Below are 18355 nucleotides of genomic sequence, written 5' to 3' on the forward strand. Positions count from 1 at the left end.
GTTTTGTTTTATTTAGGCAATTTCAAGTTATTAATAAAAGAGAATTAAATTAAACAGCAATGAGAAACATGTTTATGAGTAAAGGAAACTGATAATTGTAAATGTAAGGTGAGTAATAAACTGACTCCATTGTGATTTAGCAGTTAATATAAAACTATAAAGACAATCCAGAAATAGGAAAACAGAGTTTTTATGTTTGGTTGTTTTTTTTGAATGATAATAATAATAATAATAATAATAATAATAATAATAATAATAATAATAATAATAATAATACAGACTTAAATGAGATTGATGCAGTAATTGTATCAATTAAATAAACCAAGTTTAACCAAGACACATTTTTTAAATCTCAAGATTAATTGCGATATATATATATATTTTTTTAATCACTTGACAGCCCTAAAATTAATATTATAATGTAGCCCAGGACCTAAGTGCCATATTTCACAAAACAGTCAATTTGAAGAGAGAAAAAAAAGGCCACAGGAGAGTTCAATACATTTTATTGTACAAAGAAATACAGACAAATTTCAGCTTTTGCAACTGCAGTCACATAACTGGCTGTGTGGTTTAAACTCGTGGGTTGAGAACCACTAGCCTACTGCAGCAGACAAATCTCTTTATGTGCATGTATGTAAAATGGCTACAGGCCATTAATCGAAGGGGATTATTCTAGTTTACAGTGTAATGCACCAGTAGCCTTTCAAAGCATTACAAATACTCATATCTTCATGCTGCAAATTCAAAGTTTTGTTGTCAGTGTTGCATGATGTTTGTTTGCTGCCCTGTAATCCAGGAATATTGAAACAAGATTATCCAACCTCTATCTATAAATAGTGAAGTGTCTGCAAGCGTTCTCAAGGGACGCTCCTACCAATGCCCATCCCTTAGCAACATTGACGTGTCATCACTGCACTGTACTGAACTGTACAACATGTTGTAGGAAAGATGAACAAGCATTAGACCCCTTGTGAAATGGATATTAATGGATCAAGCATTATTGCTACAACACTGTCAAGTCTTGATCTCAGTGTCTGTCAACAGGTGCTGCTCACCGCTACCCTTGCAATAATAATACAAAAAACCCAGCTTAATTTAATACTCATTTTATGAGCAGTCTGAAGAATCACATGCACAATTAATAAACAGAACACACAATGAGATCCCAAATATCACATTCAATTTGACTAGTTAAAGTTGATTCCTGTATTGCAAAAATATTTCAGCATTCAAAACTGTCATAAGTAGTTTACTTTAAATAAAATATAGTCACAGGACTCCTACACAATGCTAAAAAACCATTATATCTGTAGCTGGCCTTGAATTTCTGTTACTTAGTTAGAACTTGTTAATCAGCGATTCAAGGCCAGTTACGGATATCATTAACTAATTGCAGGTACTGTACGTCCACATCTGGAAACTGTAGTTTAAAGTCGACCAAGGTCAGTAAAACTGTAATTTAGATTGACTCCAGGTGTTTCAATGTTAATTAAAACCATTCCAAAAAAACACTCCAATCTTATCTATTTTGTTAACAGTACACTGAATTGTATATAAATGAGCGTTAATATAAAATGCAATACAAGTTATAATGAAGCTAGAGGAATGCCAAAGATCCTAGAGGGTCATGAAGTCTGTGAATTTAGTGAATAAATAGGCACTGATATATAACTGTTGCCAAAATGCATGGCTCAATCCCACTAGCCTGGAATGTAAACTGCTCTAGGGTAAGGTACATTTTCAAATTCCTACACCGAGGCCAAGCAAATTACCTTGCTCCAGAGATCTGATTTCTAACACATGGCAAAACAACTTGCAAGTCTTAATGCATGTCTAATCTAAAACAAAAACAAATTGGAAATGTGAAAAAATGGCAAGTTATCTAAAATGCCCAGCCATTTATAGCAAATAGGCACACCTGTAAAACCGATGGGGGCCAAGGTTGCCCCAATTATTTCTTCTAACTTGGCTTGTGTTTTTGATGCAAGTTCGATCTGGTTTTACTGTGCGTGAAATACACAAGCCAAGCTAAATAATAATTATGTATTATCCTGTTTGTATTGAAAGCTTTCATCTGATTTTGCGAACTACTATAATAAGCTTGACCTGTTCATTTAGTATATTGTAATGTTTTCATGTTTAGGAAGTAGTACTCAGGGAGACGGTGTTGAATTCTCAAAATGTTTGTTTTATTTGAAAGTACAGAGAATTCCTGTCAGGGGCCGGAATTCACAGCACCAAAATAATAACCCTACTTTTTAGTCTTGGCACTTTCCCTGCATATTCTCTCTGGTCACAGCTCACACGCTCACTCAGTCACACCCACAGTTTCTCATTCAAGTTCAGCGCTGGACTGTCTCCAGTCCCCAGGCTCATGCACCACCTTATTATTTAACCTCCCGTCGTTTCCCGTCACTGTCCGGCTCATCAACCAATCACATCCATGCTCTGCAACCCCCAAAAACAACAACATACACTCATTCACTCATTCCCTTTTCCCATGCTATAACGATGTGACCCGTTCCCCTTACAATACATGTAACATATAAAAGACAGACGAGACAAACTGAACAGACAACAAGTCCTGCAACAAAGACATTGTCCGGGTCGTTACAATATATTTTTAATTTGAAAATGACAACCTTTATTTACAAAAATCTTCACTAATATACAATTGAACAAGAACTGTTGAGTATTTATTTTCATTTCATACAGTATTAAATGGCTATGTTCATATGACCATGAAAAATAAATAAATATCAAGCTAGATAAAGAAAGAAATAAATGTCTATGTATTGATTTACTTCAATATTGATTTATGTTTTACTTTTACCAAATATATAGGCTATCCTTCAGCATAGGTAATTCTCAGAACAATTTATGCTCTTTTTTGTCCAGTGGGGACCACAAACAGTATTACTCTAATCATCCAGTATCGAGAGGGACCATACTTCCTTGCGCCAATAGGGACCTCAATGAGCATTACACTGACAGGAAACCAACATTTTTCAGAGCTCAAGATCAGAATCTCAGAATGATAATGATGATGATGATGATGAAGAAGATGAAGATGAAGATGAATAATGACTCAAAAAATCTCCAAAATATAACAAAGTCCTGAGAATTCTCAGCTGGCTGACTTCATCTTTCAACATATTGCTTGTCTCAACTAATCATGTAGCACTGACAGTAAATGCATGCTTGCAAACTGAAAGTTATAGTTTCAAATCCCACACATGTCAAACCTTTTTTTTTTATTTTATATTTATATAAAATAGATATTTTTTTTGCACGCAAATGTTCAATTTTAAAACAGAAATAAACCATTTAATATAAATGATATAGACATCACAATAAGTGCATTCCGTAGTATATTTTAATGTTGACAAAGCAAGTTAATTGTCATTAAACTCGGATGTCCTGTAATATACATAGGCGTGTATAAATGTCCTGTAATATACATATGCCTGGGGTCGGCAAAAAAAATACGTTGGAAGAAAAAGAAGGACATTTTTTCCTTACTTTAGCGACTTATTTCTCTTACTGTATGACAGGTACCGACTTTTTTTTCTACATTTCACCTAAAGGGAAATGGTGCTTTTGGCTGATTTACATGTAAATTATCCTTGCTGTATAGAGAGTCTGGTAGTTCTCGTGCTTCGCTGATAACTTGGCGTGAGGAACTACCGTTCCTCTCAATGTCACAAGTTTGTGCACCTAGAATAACCTAGAACAACCTTGGAGAATGTAAGGGACTTCCCAGCCACAACTTGCATCACCCACATGCAACTTCTATAAAGAATATAGCCCCTTAATATATTCTTGTACATCGAAACTGGGAAACTGGGGGAGTTATTTGTAGAAAAATATTGTAAAAAGTAGAATAATAGTGAAAATAGCAGAATCTGTAGCAGTCTGTTTTGGGAAAAATCCAGCCAAGCTGCTCTTGCTATGGCTCATTCTGTGGTTTACATGCTGACAGGAAACATTTGTTTTTACCTTCCTTTATCAGCAGTTATTGCTTAACCTATACTGTAACATCCTCTGAAAACACTAAGGAGAGAAGCTGTGGGTTTCAAATTAGTATTGTCTTGTGATCTTTAGGATACCGAGCTGTGAACTGATGAAAGCTTATTTACAGGAAAACATTCAAAATGCATTTTTGTTAGTAACTGGGAGACCTTCTGTTGCTCCCCATCTAGGTTTTATACTTACCACAATGTAGTAACCCACTACCTTTCCAGAAGATCCAATTTGATGTATTTAGAAAGATAACCCTACCATACCAGTTAAATAACGTATAATACAAATGTTACTGGAATATGGGTATACTGATTCCAGTCTATAATGTTAATTAATATTTTTCCCCAAACTGCATTTTCAGTGTACAGTTATCCAGTCTGCTATGTTGCGTTGAAGTCTCTCTAATTTACCTCAGGCAAACCTAACTAAAATGTAAGGCTTTCATATCATTATTTTGTTTTATATTCAAAATTATATCCAAAGTAATTAAAATTAGTTATTGGGTGGTATTCTCCCACAGCTCTCAATTGCTTAAAGACAGGTTTTGAGAGTGTTTACAATGGTTACCTCACTTGTCTAGTCACTATGAGCCCTGGGAATATATGGCATTTAGGATGGAGAAGTGCTTTCTTTGCAGCCACTGGATATGAAAAGATCAGGAGGACAACAGCACATGTCTGGAAAAGGAATACTTTAAAAGTCTTTAACACAGCTGAGCAAACTGACAGTATGGATGGACAGCTTATGGGAAAACAGAACCACAAATATGGTACATAGTATTAAACTAATACATACCAGCAGTAATACCAAACCAACAGTTGGCACTCAAGCAGTTAAAAAATGAACAGTAAGAAATGATCTGACAGACAATACAGGCTAATATTTCAATATTTGAAAAATAAATAACTATTGTTGCATTTACTGTAAGCAAAATATCTGGTTCTTTTTTGAGGGTTCACTACTGAGGACGCTGTGCTGAAATCCAGGATATAGTAATCAATTGACCCTGAACAATGAATGGTCATGACCAGTTAAAAATCCAGGACTTTATCAGGATTTCAAGCACCCATTTTAATCCTGATTTTCATATTTAAAACTGTAGCAACGTGGCATCAAGTACTTTTCTAGCTAGTATCTCCAGCCAACAGTTATACATTCCTTGACAATAAATCATAAGTATGAAAGTCCTAAGTATGACTTTTTTGAGAGGACTCATTCAAGAATAAGCTCTTTCTAGCAATTCAAAAAAAACGTGTTCAGGAAATGATAATGAGCATTAGAAACCTGAATACAGTACATCATTTGGCTAAAACATTGTTTTAAAAGAAAGCAGACTCTAAAATGTATCGGAACTTTTCACTCAAGAGTAGGAAATAAAGAAGTAAACAATACACAAAGCTAATATTGTGGTACATTCTCTCACCTTTCACTTTGGCAATGACGGTTCCGGCCTCTCTGAGTATGTCTACTGAGTTGAGCGCCTGGTGTTTGCTGATGACGGCCTTCAGGACACGGAGCAGATCACCGAGCCTCTCGTGGACCACTTGATGTAAACAGTCTTGATTTTCTGAAAACGACAAAACCACAACATTTAGAGCCCTCCTCCATCATATGTGCAGAAACAGTTGTCCTTTACAAGAAGCAGAAATGAAATGACGAAGCACAGTGGATTCTGAACTATTGTGGTTTCTGTACAAAAAAAGGTCATCTATGCATGCAAGCAAGCTGTTTTATTTCGGTACTGTGCTGTCTGTCGGGTGGATTTGTACAATATGCATATCAACTCTGTATCATGGTAATTATACAGTATATTTCTAGACTCCATTACAATAATTGGTCTGCACTCCATTGGTACAGTAAATCATCTTCCCAAATAATAAATCACATAAAAGGTAATCTCCCCCCCAACACCAACATTTTATAGGAGATTGAGTAACTCATGTTCAGTATTTGTAACAAATTTTAGAGAGAACTTAAAACAATTAGAGCCAGAGATTAATAATGAGGTGGAAGTACACTTATTCATTCTATCGAGGGGGGCACACTTAATGCACGATATTATACAAGATGTTCCTGTATGTAAAACTAAGACCTCACATGTTGTCCATGAGGAATGCATGAAGCATTTAATTCATTAAATAACTCTTACTGTAGCTTAGAGTGGGTCGTAAAACACAACTAGCCTGGACTTAAAGTAATAGGTCTGACACTGATTTAAACAGAGCTGCAGTATCCCTGTCCCAGCAAAATCCATACAGTAATGAGCTCACAGTTTTAGTGGTACTTTTCTCATGAACGGGAGGGAAGTCTTCATCATAACGAATAGGGCTGACCATTTACATTTTTACAAAAAATAAATTACCCATGCATTTTTTTTATGTCTGAAAAAATATATATGGACTATGATTGTATGCATGCCCACCTTTTATTTTCACATAAAGTCACACTTGATGACTTAATCAGTACAAAGTTGGCACGGACATATACCTCCCAACTCCGAGCTCCATAAAAATAATTACACTTCTTTGTTTGCTAGTCTATTTTTCAACATTTGAAAACTTAGCAGTTGCAAGGTAGAGCACCACAAGCCTGCTCCCACTGGTTTCAAAGCTCCATTTGTGCCGAGTCTGCACAGGATTACAGTGCTCATGGAAAAGGGGATCAGGGAGATTTTAGCAGTCTCACGTTTTTTTGGCCTTTTTTCGTAAAAGGACAAAAAGGGCCTGTAGCGGAACTAATGCTGTTAGGGAAATAGCTACCATGACAATGACAGCTGCACTTTGTTCAGGAAATCCAAATCGTTTCTGTGCAGATTTGTTACATGCCTGTATGCGAGTGCAAATTGCAAATTGAGATACTACGAGGTTAGGAAATTGCTGTAATGCAGCAAGAGAGTAACCTAATTCTTACCCCTATACCTTAGTATGTCTTCAAAGAAATGCCACGGTGTTGGGGGTTCAAAAGAGGCCATCTGACCCAACGCTTATTTGAGGTACTGCAACATATTGTAGCCAAGATGTTCTGACCTGGTCAGGTTTCCTTTGAATATGTTCAAGAACCCAGGACTTGGTATACTGCTTAAATTGTGTCTTGAGTTATGGCTGTCATAGCAAATGAAATATTAACATTTTCTGTCCTTTGCTCTAGGAAAACAAAACTGTTTGTTTTCTGCTACAAACAGCCAGTACACCTCAGACGATATGTCATGCACTACAAGGACTGCTGTCTGGATGTGTTTGGTATACAAATTAAGTTACTGTATTCACATTTCTAAAATGTAACAGGATCGCCTTCCACTCAAATGTCCTATGCAGTGTACTGTAGAAATCACTTTGATGTACTGTTTATCATTTAATCCTTGAATGGGAAAAAACATGTATTTAAAAATGTATTAACCTTTTAAAATCTGAATCAAGTTTGGAATACATTATCGAATTACTAGCAATTACTCACTAAACTTCATCAAAGCTAGCAAAACGCTTACCGGTAATGCAAAATTTTCAGTATAGAATGAAAAGCTTAAAAAACACTTCATTTTCCTTTTACCTTAAAATAATTCTCTTTTTACCAAATCAACATTTCAAAAGAGGGCTAAACAGCAAAAAAAAAAACCTGTATCATTTGAATAGCATATATTCTCGCCAATCAATGAAGTAATCTGCCTTTTGCCCCATCCAGTCACGGCAAAATCTGGACCACTCAGAGAGCTTATTGAATAGGTAAATGACTTTGGAACAGAAAGGATTCACACTTTCTATAATACACTCAGAAATGAGCACAAAAAACCCACTGTATTTAAGCTACACTCCCTGTGTACCCTGTGTCATTTAATTTACATAAACATTCTTTAAAATTGCCAAATAGAGTATGCAGATTCTGTGACAAGTAAGAATGATATTGTAGCCCAGGAATACATTATCTTGAGACAAAATTTGTGCAAAAATTCTTAAACTAAAAACATATTCCTGCAACCGCAAAGTTTTCACTTTTCATGTGCCCAGCAGTCTTTGCCAGACACAACAGGAACTCTGGAGTCATACGCCACTCTATGGCAACTGTCTCCATCTGTCTTCGTCAAATGTTAACAAAATCCACTTCCAGCAGTTACCTGTTGTTTTCTCAATAAAAATACTTTTGTTACAGAGTTCTTAGAAAAAAAATAGCAGCATACAGTAGCTTAACAGATCTGCAATGCACCCTAAATGAGTAATTCTGATACTGTATAATCCTGCCTGTGACAGCTGTAGGGCTACAGTACTTCCCGTCAAGGCACTTCACTTGAGCTTGTTAACACAAAGCTTTGTTTGTCAGGTCTCCCTTTATTTGCGATAAAGTCAAATACTACGGCATACTCTTATTATAAAGCAGCAAGCACTTATTTATTTATTTTTTAAAATATTTTGTTTACTTTTCCTAAAGATAAATGGTACAATTTACCAAGCAGACTTACTAAATTAGAACAAATATAAATCAATATTAATAAATACTAGACTAATACTGAGACAGTCCTAATAAGTTTATATGCGAGGGCATACTCAAGACTGTGTTGTCACCTATAGTAAGTTATCTTACTGAACCTTTGTCTCCGGGTTTAGACATCAATGCATGTTGTCAGTCCTAAAACAGTGCTACAGTACATCGAGGCAGTAGGCTACATGTTCGGCAGATGGTATAAAATGTCAGCATTTAATCTGTTTTATGGGAGTTTATTGACTATATATGTACTGTAAGAAACAATAATACTGTGCAACTATGAAAAGGGGGCAGTTTGATACTGCCTTCTACAACACTGGCTGGGTAAAGCAGGGGTTGCTGGTTTCTTGGCAGCTGTATGAATGGTGTGACCCTCTGAGAGAGCCACTTTCTGCATGTCTGCAGTACATGACCCTGATGGAGACGCTCATTCACTGGGATACAGCTGCACAGCTCCGGTGAGCCACTCTTTCCAAAGCCTGACCTCAAAAACACTCAAGCACATGGACAGTATGACAAAACAAGCAAAACCACAAACAGATGGACAGGAATAAAATACAGTACGGGATTACAGAAACAAGAAAATACAATGCTGTAAGTCATTAATTCATTTTGCCAATCCACCCTAAGATCATTAATTTCCACAAGGTTATGCTTTACAAAACATTATTGTCATACTAACTATAGCAACCACTGAGGCGTTACCTACTTTAGAATGTGTCCAAGAAAGTATCTTCCACTCTTCAGTATTCTTTCACATCTGGATTCATATTTTAATATGGCACCTTAAAGGGTACATAAGGACCTTTTTATTTTATTGTGTTACATGTTCCCATGTGTTGCTACAACTGTTTACGTATGGTGTGTGTATTTAATTTTTTCTTTTGCATTTTGACCACTTTTGTAAACTTTTAAATTGCATTCCCTGCCTCAAGATGACTACACATGTACCCACATGGACCTCTCAGAACTACATTTCCCTCCCACTGGTAAATCCATCTCAGTTACATATGTGAGCAGGAGGATGATGGGAAATGTAGTTCTGAGAGGTCCATGCGGGTACATGTGAAGCCATCTTGAAGCAGGAAATGCAATTTAAAGGTTTAAAAAAGTGGTCAAAATGTAAAAAATAAATAAATAAATAAATAAATAAATAAATAATACACACACACTTTACTTAAACAGTTGTAGCAACACATGGGAACATGTAACACAATCAAATAAAAAGGCCTGTATGTACCCTTTAAATTAATGAATGGTGTATGTCAAATGATTATTTATAAAACATGTATAAAGCCAACTCAATGAAATCACAGCATGCCAAAGTGAATTGAATAAATGGCTACATTTTGTGACATTCTTGGATTGCGTGGCTCAGTATTAAGCAGCAGCTGCTTTTACATAAGAAAGCAATTTATCCAGTCTGAAATAATATCTTCCTGTGTGTTACTGCAGCATCCACGGGTTTTGTATGCAAGCTGTGCAGCTGTTCAGCTTTAATTAACCCCAGAACTGCACCAACCAATAAATAATCTTCAAATGTAGCAGCTCTTTAAAATGTCTTTAAAAAGAAAAGACATATAACCTCAATAAGGCCCCAGCCAAGAAGTCTGTTTGACTAAAAGACAGATAAATGTTTCTACAGGACATGTATACCGTGGAGCTCTCATTGTGTCCATATACTTTGAACACCAAGGTCTTAGAATATAAAGGTTATTTAACCCTTGGACATTTAGAGTGGCAGATTTAAGGAGAAGTAATTTACCTCTAAAACTGATCAATATATTTCTCTATGCTTCTTTCTGCACGTCTTATAAAAATGTAAATTGTGAGATCATTAATGCAGCCTCATAAACAAATTAGTAAGCTATAAACTGATTTTGGATCCCAGCAGGACACACTGCATAATCAGTCAGCTATAAGATCATCACTTAACCTCGTGGCTCCTTTCATGGGCGCATACAATAGGCCAGGCCCCGCTTCCATGTGAAAAAGCAACAGGAATTACTAAGTAAAACACACTTCATTCGAGGGACAAGAATGGCTATTTGACTAAGAAACCTTGTCTTTGTCCAGAAAGGCCATTTGCAAACAGTGGCCTGTTGTCTCCTTAACCTGAGAAATTGGGCATTAATAGGACTATAAATTGAGTTCTCACAAAGTGCAGGCTTCCAAAAAGGAGAGATAAAAAAAAAGACTGCCTGGCTTTTGAGTGGAGGATGGGATTCTGAATCCCATTGACAAGAAGCTCAGTGTAAAATCCCAGCCTTTTACTTTGTGTCCTCCCCTAGTCTTTGTATTACCACTGCCATTCAGCGGAAAGCCTTAGAAATCTGAAAAACCTGCTTTCATGTATGAAAAATTAGGTTGTCCTAAACAGCCACCATGCCTCGGGTCTGTCTCGCAGATAAAAAGCATAAGCACTGCCTTTCCCAATGCCTCATTTTTAGTTAATTTGTGTCATGGAAACCCTGCATTCCTGCAAACTGTGTCCATCTTTAGAACCACACGTTGAAGTTCCATTCACGTTACCCAACCATTGTAATCAATCCTCTCTTCAGACAAAGACACTCTCAAATCATCTCCACAGCTTTTCAGAGATTGTTAGTCCACTAATTAAAATACAGTACTTTTACTTTTTTCATAATGCTACAGTTCAACCCGAATAGTACCAACACTGCTTCCGCCTGGTGTCTAACAGATTTCCCAACCAAGTACTTTTTTTTTTTTTTACTTTTACTCTGTGTCGCTTCACTGTCAGTTCTTTACAAGCCTGCACAGTCTTCTTCACCTGGCTCCTGGGCACCCAAGGAGGTGTTTTCTTCGCCCTGCACACTTGCCGCTGTTTAGATTGCCAGACCAGCAGCAGCCACTTCACGCCAGCCTACGATACATATCTGAAAGATTTGTGACCTACTGTACTGTACTGTATATATATATATATATATATATATATATATATATATATATATATATATATATATATATATATAAATAAGCAGATCATTTGTTTCTATTGAAGTGTTTATTGCCCGTTTAAATTAGTATTATGAATTTAGTTGAAATCCCTCTCCTTACAGAAAAGGATCCCAATAAATAACATGCTAAATTCATCTTCTGGTGGTTACATTCCATTCTCTGTGATCCTAGCTATGTTCACTCATGCATTTTAATCCTGGGAGGAATACATTATATGGGCTCTAACACATGTGATAACACAGCACATCAGTTTGTGAGTTTGACGGTCAGGCTGAAGTGCTTCTACAGCACTGTACAGTACATACTATACAGAAAAATGTACCACTCTTGATTTAAGAAGAAATAAATTGCGACAATTTAATTACAAAAAAAAAACACACACACACACACAACAGTGCTATTGCTAATCACCAAGTCATAAATGAAGGCCCAAAATAACAAAGGATCCCCATTCTGTTTATTGCGTTAATTTGTATTTTCCCCATCCCCAAATCCCTTTTCACTCCAGATAAAAAATATTCTGAATTGTGCTCTTTCAGTAGTCTGTATAGCAAAGCAACAACACAGGTCAGAATAAAGTAGTATTAAAAGCAACAAAAAAGTGAACTTGTCATTTCAGCAAAATGTAGGCTAATCATTGCATGACTAATTTTATCTTTCTGCTCTGAGATTTGGGGATTCTACTGTAGTCCATGCAACCCAAGGGAATGCAAAGCACAACTCAAAGTATGACTGCTCCTTTAAAATTCCCTCCCATTCTCTACAGCACATTCCTCTACCCACCCACAGTTGGATAAGAATGCTGCCAGAGGATGAAATCCAGAATCTTTCTTTCCCTGTGGGACGCCTGTAGAAATGATTCTGTTTCAGCAATGCTGATTTTGTAAGGATTATCCCTACAACAAACAGTACAGTTAGGGCTCTTCGTTTTCGTTTTCGGTTTTTAGTTTTGATCACGTGGTGTGCCTTTTTTTTTAGCCGACTCCATTCAATTAAACTGCTGGCAAAGTGTTGATTGTGAAACAAGTTCATTTTAAGTTAAGTTTTTACTCCCATAACTTGACTGAGACTATGATTCTGTTTCATTGATATGTAAAAAAAAAAAAGAAAAAAGGCAGCTCCTTGTTTTTAATTCAAACGGAACACAAACAGCGAATGAAGTTAAATTGATTTAATTAAATCATAATTAAGAGGAAACTACTATTTGCAAAACAGGTTATAACTCTTTTTGTGTTCGGTTTTAATCAAAAATAAGGAGCTGCCTTTTTTTATTTTACATTATCAATGAAACTGAATCATAGTCCCAATCAAGTTGGTTAAGAAAAAAATTAAGTGAACTTGTTTCACAATCAACGCTTTTCCAAGAGTTTAATTAAGAAACAGTCGGCTCAATATAACCTTAAAAGAGGCATCACGTTACCAAGAATAAAAAAAAAAAAAATTATTAAGAGCCCTAAGTATAGTCTAGACAGCAAAAAAGCAACAGTTTTTTTCAGTAGTGAGATAAGGAATCAGACAGCTCTATATAAACAACTAAAGGTTCATTTAAATGAAAGTCATACCCAAAGAGCATGATTTTGAGGGAGGCATGTTGGAAAAAATGATAACATGTCCCAGTACACAAGGTGGCAGCTGACAAAAACAGAACTCCCCATTGATGTGGGATTTGGAAATGCAGTTTTTGTGAAATGTTTACAGGTTTTGTAATCTAGGGATTCAGTAGATTCTGCATTACGTAACAACAATGTTGACATTTCTTGGACAATTTTGGGCATACTGTAGCCATTACTAACACAGAGAAGTGCTGTACTGAATTGTTTTTCATTTCTCTTCATGAAATCCTGCCTTCACGGTTCATGACTGCATTACGCAATATTGTAACGCTTACAGTTTGAAAAAGTTGCTCTTAATTTTGCCTCCAGCCAACCTGGTTTACAGCTCCTGCAATTATGAAGTGATTTAAAGGACTAGCCACTGTGCACTCCCCTGACAGCGTGACCTAATGAATAGCGGTCGCAGCCTCTCAAAATAAATAAAATTAACCTCTAAAGCCCTCCTTTAAAAGACGGCAGAAATTGAAAGCTTAACATTTCACACATGTCATTCTTCTGAGGCGTAATCATCTGTATGCTGCTCTGAAGTTGGTTCTTCCTCTTAGGCCTGATCAAACTCAGTGAATTAAGAAGCCACTTCCCTGTGGCAGCCCACCTAGGCACCAGTGCCGACCCACAACCAGGCTTAGGAGATTACACGGCACTTGTAAAGAAGTGAACCTTGCCTCATGGACTTCCCCTGAAAAAGCACCCCTGCTGCTTCACCTTTGAAATGCCCTTTCCCATGACCACCAACAAAAGACACAATTAAACCTTATCCCAATGAAGCCCAACTTCCGTGTAGGCCCAGGTCAAACCCTATGCACTGGCTTTGCATGAGAAAGCTACTGAACACATCTGACTAATAACAGCTGATGGGAGCTTCCATCAAATATGATGAAAGAACCAAAACTTAGAACAAACAAATAAAAAAGGATCATTATAGAAGGCTCTAAAACTCCAAAACAGCACCAGCAGAAAATTGTCAGAGCTACTTTACAGCATTTTCTGACGTCAAAAGGGAACAGGACACATGTACACACACACCCATCTTATAAACAAGGTCATTTTTTCTTTTTTTTTCTTTAAGAGATACAGAGGAATTATAAAGCCACCCTGGCCACTATGCACTGTTAAAGGAAGGTTAAACCATAACCAAATGTTATATTGAAAGCTGTGATGAGGCGGGGATGCATTATCAAGATGCCATTTAATAATCTGCATAAACACTGCATGTCCAGCAGTGACGCCCTTAGTAGGAGAATAGCACGTCACATAATATGTATTAGTTTGTTTTGTTTGGCCATAGAAAAGGATCTCATTATTACAGTACATGTGTCAACCTACTTTTTAACTCATTAAACATCTTCATACAAAGCAAATTAAACTAGAAAGGTCAGGCTCATTTAAAAAAACATTGTGAATAATGCAGATTTTATCCTGTCATAAATTACTGCCCACGTAACAATGGGATCAAGGAACACACTTGATATTTGCTGCACAGGCATTGTTTGCACCAGGATAATCCTGAAGAGGCCCACACAGATTGTCTAAAGCAAGCATCCACAAGCACTCCATCTCATGCTCACTAATGTTTTTTCATGAGAAACCCCACGTCTTCCGTAACCCCCAGGGTCAGACACACTATAGCCCCAGCCACGCTTTCAGACATACTATATAGCCCCAGCCACGCTTCACTCAGTCTGTTAACATACTTCTTCAAATAAGCAGTTTAGCATAATTCTGTATGGTTACTACAGGTACTTTTCTGAAGAAGTTTTACAGTAACTCGCTATGAAAACCAGTACAGACCCTTTGTCAGTGGGTCTAATCAGTAGTCAGTGTTCAACAGAGTTTTCAGATTCCTTTCTAAACAACTCTACACAAACCAGAACATATTTTCTAAATGTATTTGCCCTTATGAAAGGGTATACTGTACAGGGCTAATAGGCTGTTAAACTGGAGTGATTTAAAAGTAATCTATATACTCAATAGCAAAAAGCCGTGAACAATTTTTGCATTGATCAATATAATGGCAAAATCTATACAGTGCCCTATTCTAGCCTTGAAACTCACTGAGGCAGTTTTAATCAAACAGACAGGAATGCTTTTCGAAAGACTTATTTCACACCATTAAAACTACTAGTAAAGCTCTTGGAATGGACTGAATGTATAATATTGTTGTAGGTTTCACTGTTAAAAGTATCCCACAGACCCGTATAGTTTCCCAACAAGGTCCCACTTGTCTCCCAGAATGCACTGTATGCAACATAAAAGTCATAGCTTGTGATCAATTGTCATTATTTTTATTTAGGCCTATTTATTTATTTATTTTTAATTTAGTAGTCACCAATTAGGTTGTTTTTTTTTTTGGTTTTTTTTTCTCCCCAATTTAGTAGTGTCCAATTATTTTGTTTAGCTCAGCTCACCGCTACCACACCTGCGCTGACTCCTCCGAAGCGTGTGCCGTCAGCCGACCAGCTTTTTTTCACACTGCAGACTCACCATGCAGCCACCCAGAGCTACAGCATCGGAGGACAACGCAGCTCTTGGCAGCTTACAGACATGCCCAGAGGCGCCCGGCCAGACTACAGGGGTTGCTGGTGCGCAGTGAGCCGAGGACACCCTGGCCGACCTAACCCTCCCTCCCCTTGGGCGGCGCTTGGACAATTGTGCCCCCTGGGAACTCCCGATCTCAGTCGGCAAAGGAGTAGCCTGCACTCGTACCGACGATGTCCAGACTATAGGGTGCATCCTGCACTTTACGCGAGTGCTTTTACTGGATACGCCACTCTGGAGCCCCTCAATTATCATTATTATTCTTTACACAAAACAGAAAAAAATATGATTCAAAACACTGGCTCAAGACCATTAAGCTTACACCAATGGGGGAAAAAAAGAAAGGTTACTGTAATTCTAATTGTATAAATGCAGAATTCTCAGAGTTTGAATATGGTCATCTCATGCATATCAACAAAACAATAATGCCATCAATTACTGTAACACTCGCATCCACCTGCCCCGCCCGCACACACTCAGAAACCCCAGAAATCATGCCCCAGAAATCATGCCCCCTCTTACTGAAAGTGGAAAGTTTGTGCATTGTGCATGAGATATACTGTACTGAAAATGCCAATGATAAGTGTGCAATTACTTTTTTTGTTTTAAAATACTTTGGGAATGTACGTTAACTTATATATATAAAGGAAAGTGATCTCTCATGTGTGTACCATGAAATTAATTAAAACAAGCCAATTGATTCTTTGGTCCAACACTAAGCTGTCACTCCAGCACACCTCTTTTTCTTCCTAATTACTTTAAAAACTAAACAAAAAATTGTATTGTCTGTGCCGACTTTTTATTTCTAGTTTCGGGAGAATGAAGGCTAAGACAAAAACAAAAGAAAACAAAACCTTGCACTAGAGCATTTTTTTTTAGTATCTGGTCCTACATTAACATACTACTGCACCTATACAAAACAGTTCCAGTGGTTATTCTGTGAGAAGTGTTGTCCTCAGTAGAAGAAGTTTAGCTATTAGACAGGGTGGAGACAGATAACAAGCAAAGCAAAACCAAAAAGATATTTAGCATTTATAGCCTGTTCAGCTGTTGGGTGTAATGGTAGGGTCACATTGCCATCTGAAAAAACACAAATCCATTCTGACTGTAATTAGTGCTAAAGAAGCTATGCTGGGTGCTGTAGTAGGATACTGACCTATGAGAGACATGCCTTTATGATATCATATCAAGAAAATACACCATTTTCCAATACAATATGTCTGATGTGCTGTAGGTTTCCTTCTTATCTAAAAACTGAAAAAAAAATGTTTTTTTTATTAATCAATTCAAGACTAAATCATTATTGCCCACCCACCCTGGTTAATGGAACCATGGTTTCAAGGTCCCCACTCAACCCCCATTCAACTCGGATGCCTGGACCATTACACAGTGTGTGTGCATGGAGTGACTCATGCAGACCGCGGTTTTGCTGAGAAATGATTAAATGTGTTTATTTCAATAATGTAGCTCTACTTACTGTACTCTCAGCTTGATTAAAGATGATAACTTATTTCAGTTTCAAAGCTGGATAAAATAATTAAAACATCTGTTCGAGGGAAATAGCCTACTCTGGTTGACTCACTTGGTTTTCATTAGTAAAAGATTCAACAGATTTTTTTTCGAAGCTTCGGAACTTCAGTTCATCCAAATTAAGTTTAAGAAATGGCAAAGTCCAATTTTTTAAAAGCAATGAAACTATTTCAATGTTGTACAACTTGTATAAAACAAACCACTTAAGCCCCTTTCACACTGGCATGTTTACAACTAACATTTCCTTGCTAGTTTTATTGTGTTGTTTTCTGTTTCAGAAATTGTGCCTTTGTCCAAGTTTAAATATAGAAGGAAAGGATATATTTTAGAAAATAATACTGTACACTTACAAAGTCCACCTACTGTACCGAACCAAGATTTTAAAATAACCCCATTTTAAATGCTTTGCTTTTTCAAAAGAAACATCATTTTACTATTTGAAAAGTAAAGCTTTTCAAAACTCTTTTCTTCTTGTCTATATTTAACAGTAATGTTGGTGGCACATTGATGTACTGTAGACCTGTGCTTTACTGGTAGATCATAAAAATTTTGGATACTGGTACTATGTATTAACTTTAAATTTAAAAAAAAACAATAATATGAAAATACTGTGTTTTAGCGCAATACTGTGTTTTACACACAAACCCAACATGACGTTTACTGACAGAGGTTGACGTAGATGTGGTTTATACAACCACCTTATTGGTGGCCCACATCCTACTTAATCTATCTATCCACAGCAGGCATGTTTATGTTGCTGTGAAGAGATGCATCTTATAAATGACTCCTTTCTTCCTGACTGATAAGAACCCCAGTTTCTGTAAACTTTCTATAGAGACTTTAACCAAGCTACACACAAGATATTGGGGGGTTCGACTGATGCTCTTTACAAACAACCTTTTATTATTATTATTTTGTTACTTTAGCAAACGTCTTCATCCAAGGCAATTTACAGAGAACTAGGGTGTGTGAACTGTGCATCAGCTGCAGAGTCACTTACAACAATGTCTCACCCGAAAGACGGAGCACAAGGAGGTTAAGTGACTTGCTCAGGGTCACACATCGAGTCAGTTAGCGAGCCAGGATTTGAACCGGGGACCTCCTGGTTACAAACCCTTTTTAACCACTGGACCACACAGCCTCCCTGGCACTTGTAATCCCCATTTACAGCTGTTTATGAGGCTATGTGTGACCCT

At 36.9% G+C, this 18355-nt stretch overlaps 1 protein-coding gene across 3 annotated transcripts in view; it reads right to left on the minus strand.

Moving 5' to 3' along the window:
* LOC117411829 (rho GTPase-activating protein 29-like) overlaps positions 1–18355 on the minus strand; it is a 51784-nt gene that overhangs the window by 17604 nt on the left and 15825 nt on the right. For all 3 annotated transcript variants that reach the window (XM_034019632.3, XM_034019627.3, XM_034019617.3), the window contains exon 3: positions 5450–5593. In XM_034019632.3, the coding sequence (XP_033875523.3) occupies positions 5450–5593 (144 nt within the window). The remainder of the gene's footprint in view (positions 1–5449; positions 5594–18355) is intronic.

The sequence above is a fragment of the Acipenser ruthenus genome, chromosome 10, assembly GCF_902713425.1.
Source record: "Acipenser ruthenus chromosome 10, fAciRut3.2 maternal haplotype, whole genome shotgun sequence".
NCBI lineage: Eukaryota > Metazoa > Chordata > Actinopteri > Acipenseriformes > Acipenseridae > Acipenser > Acipenser ruthenus.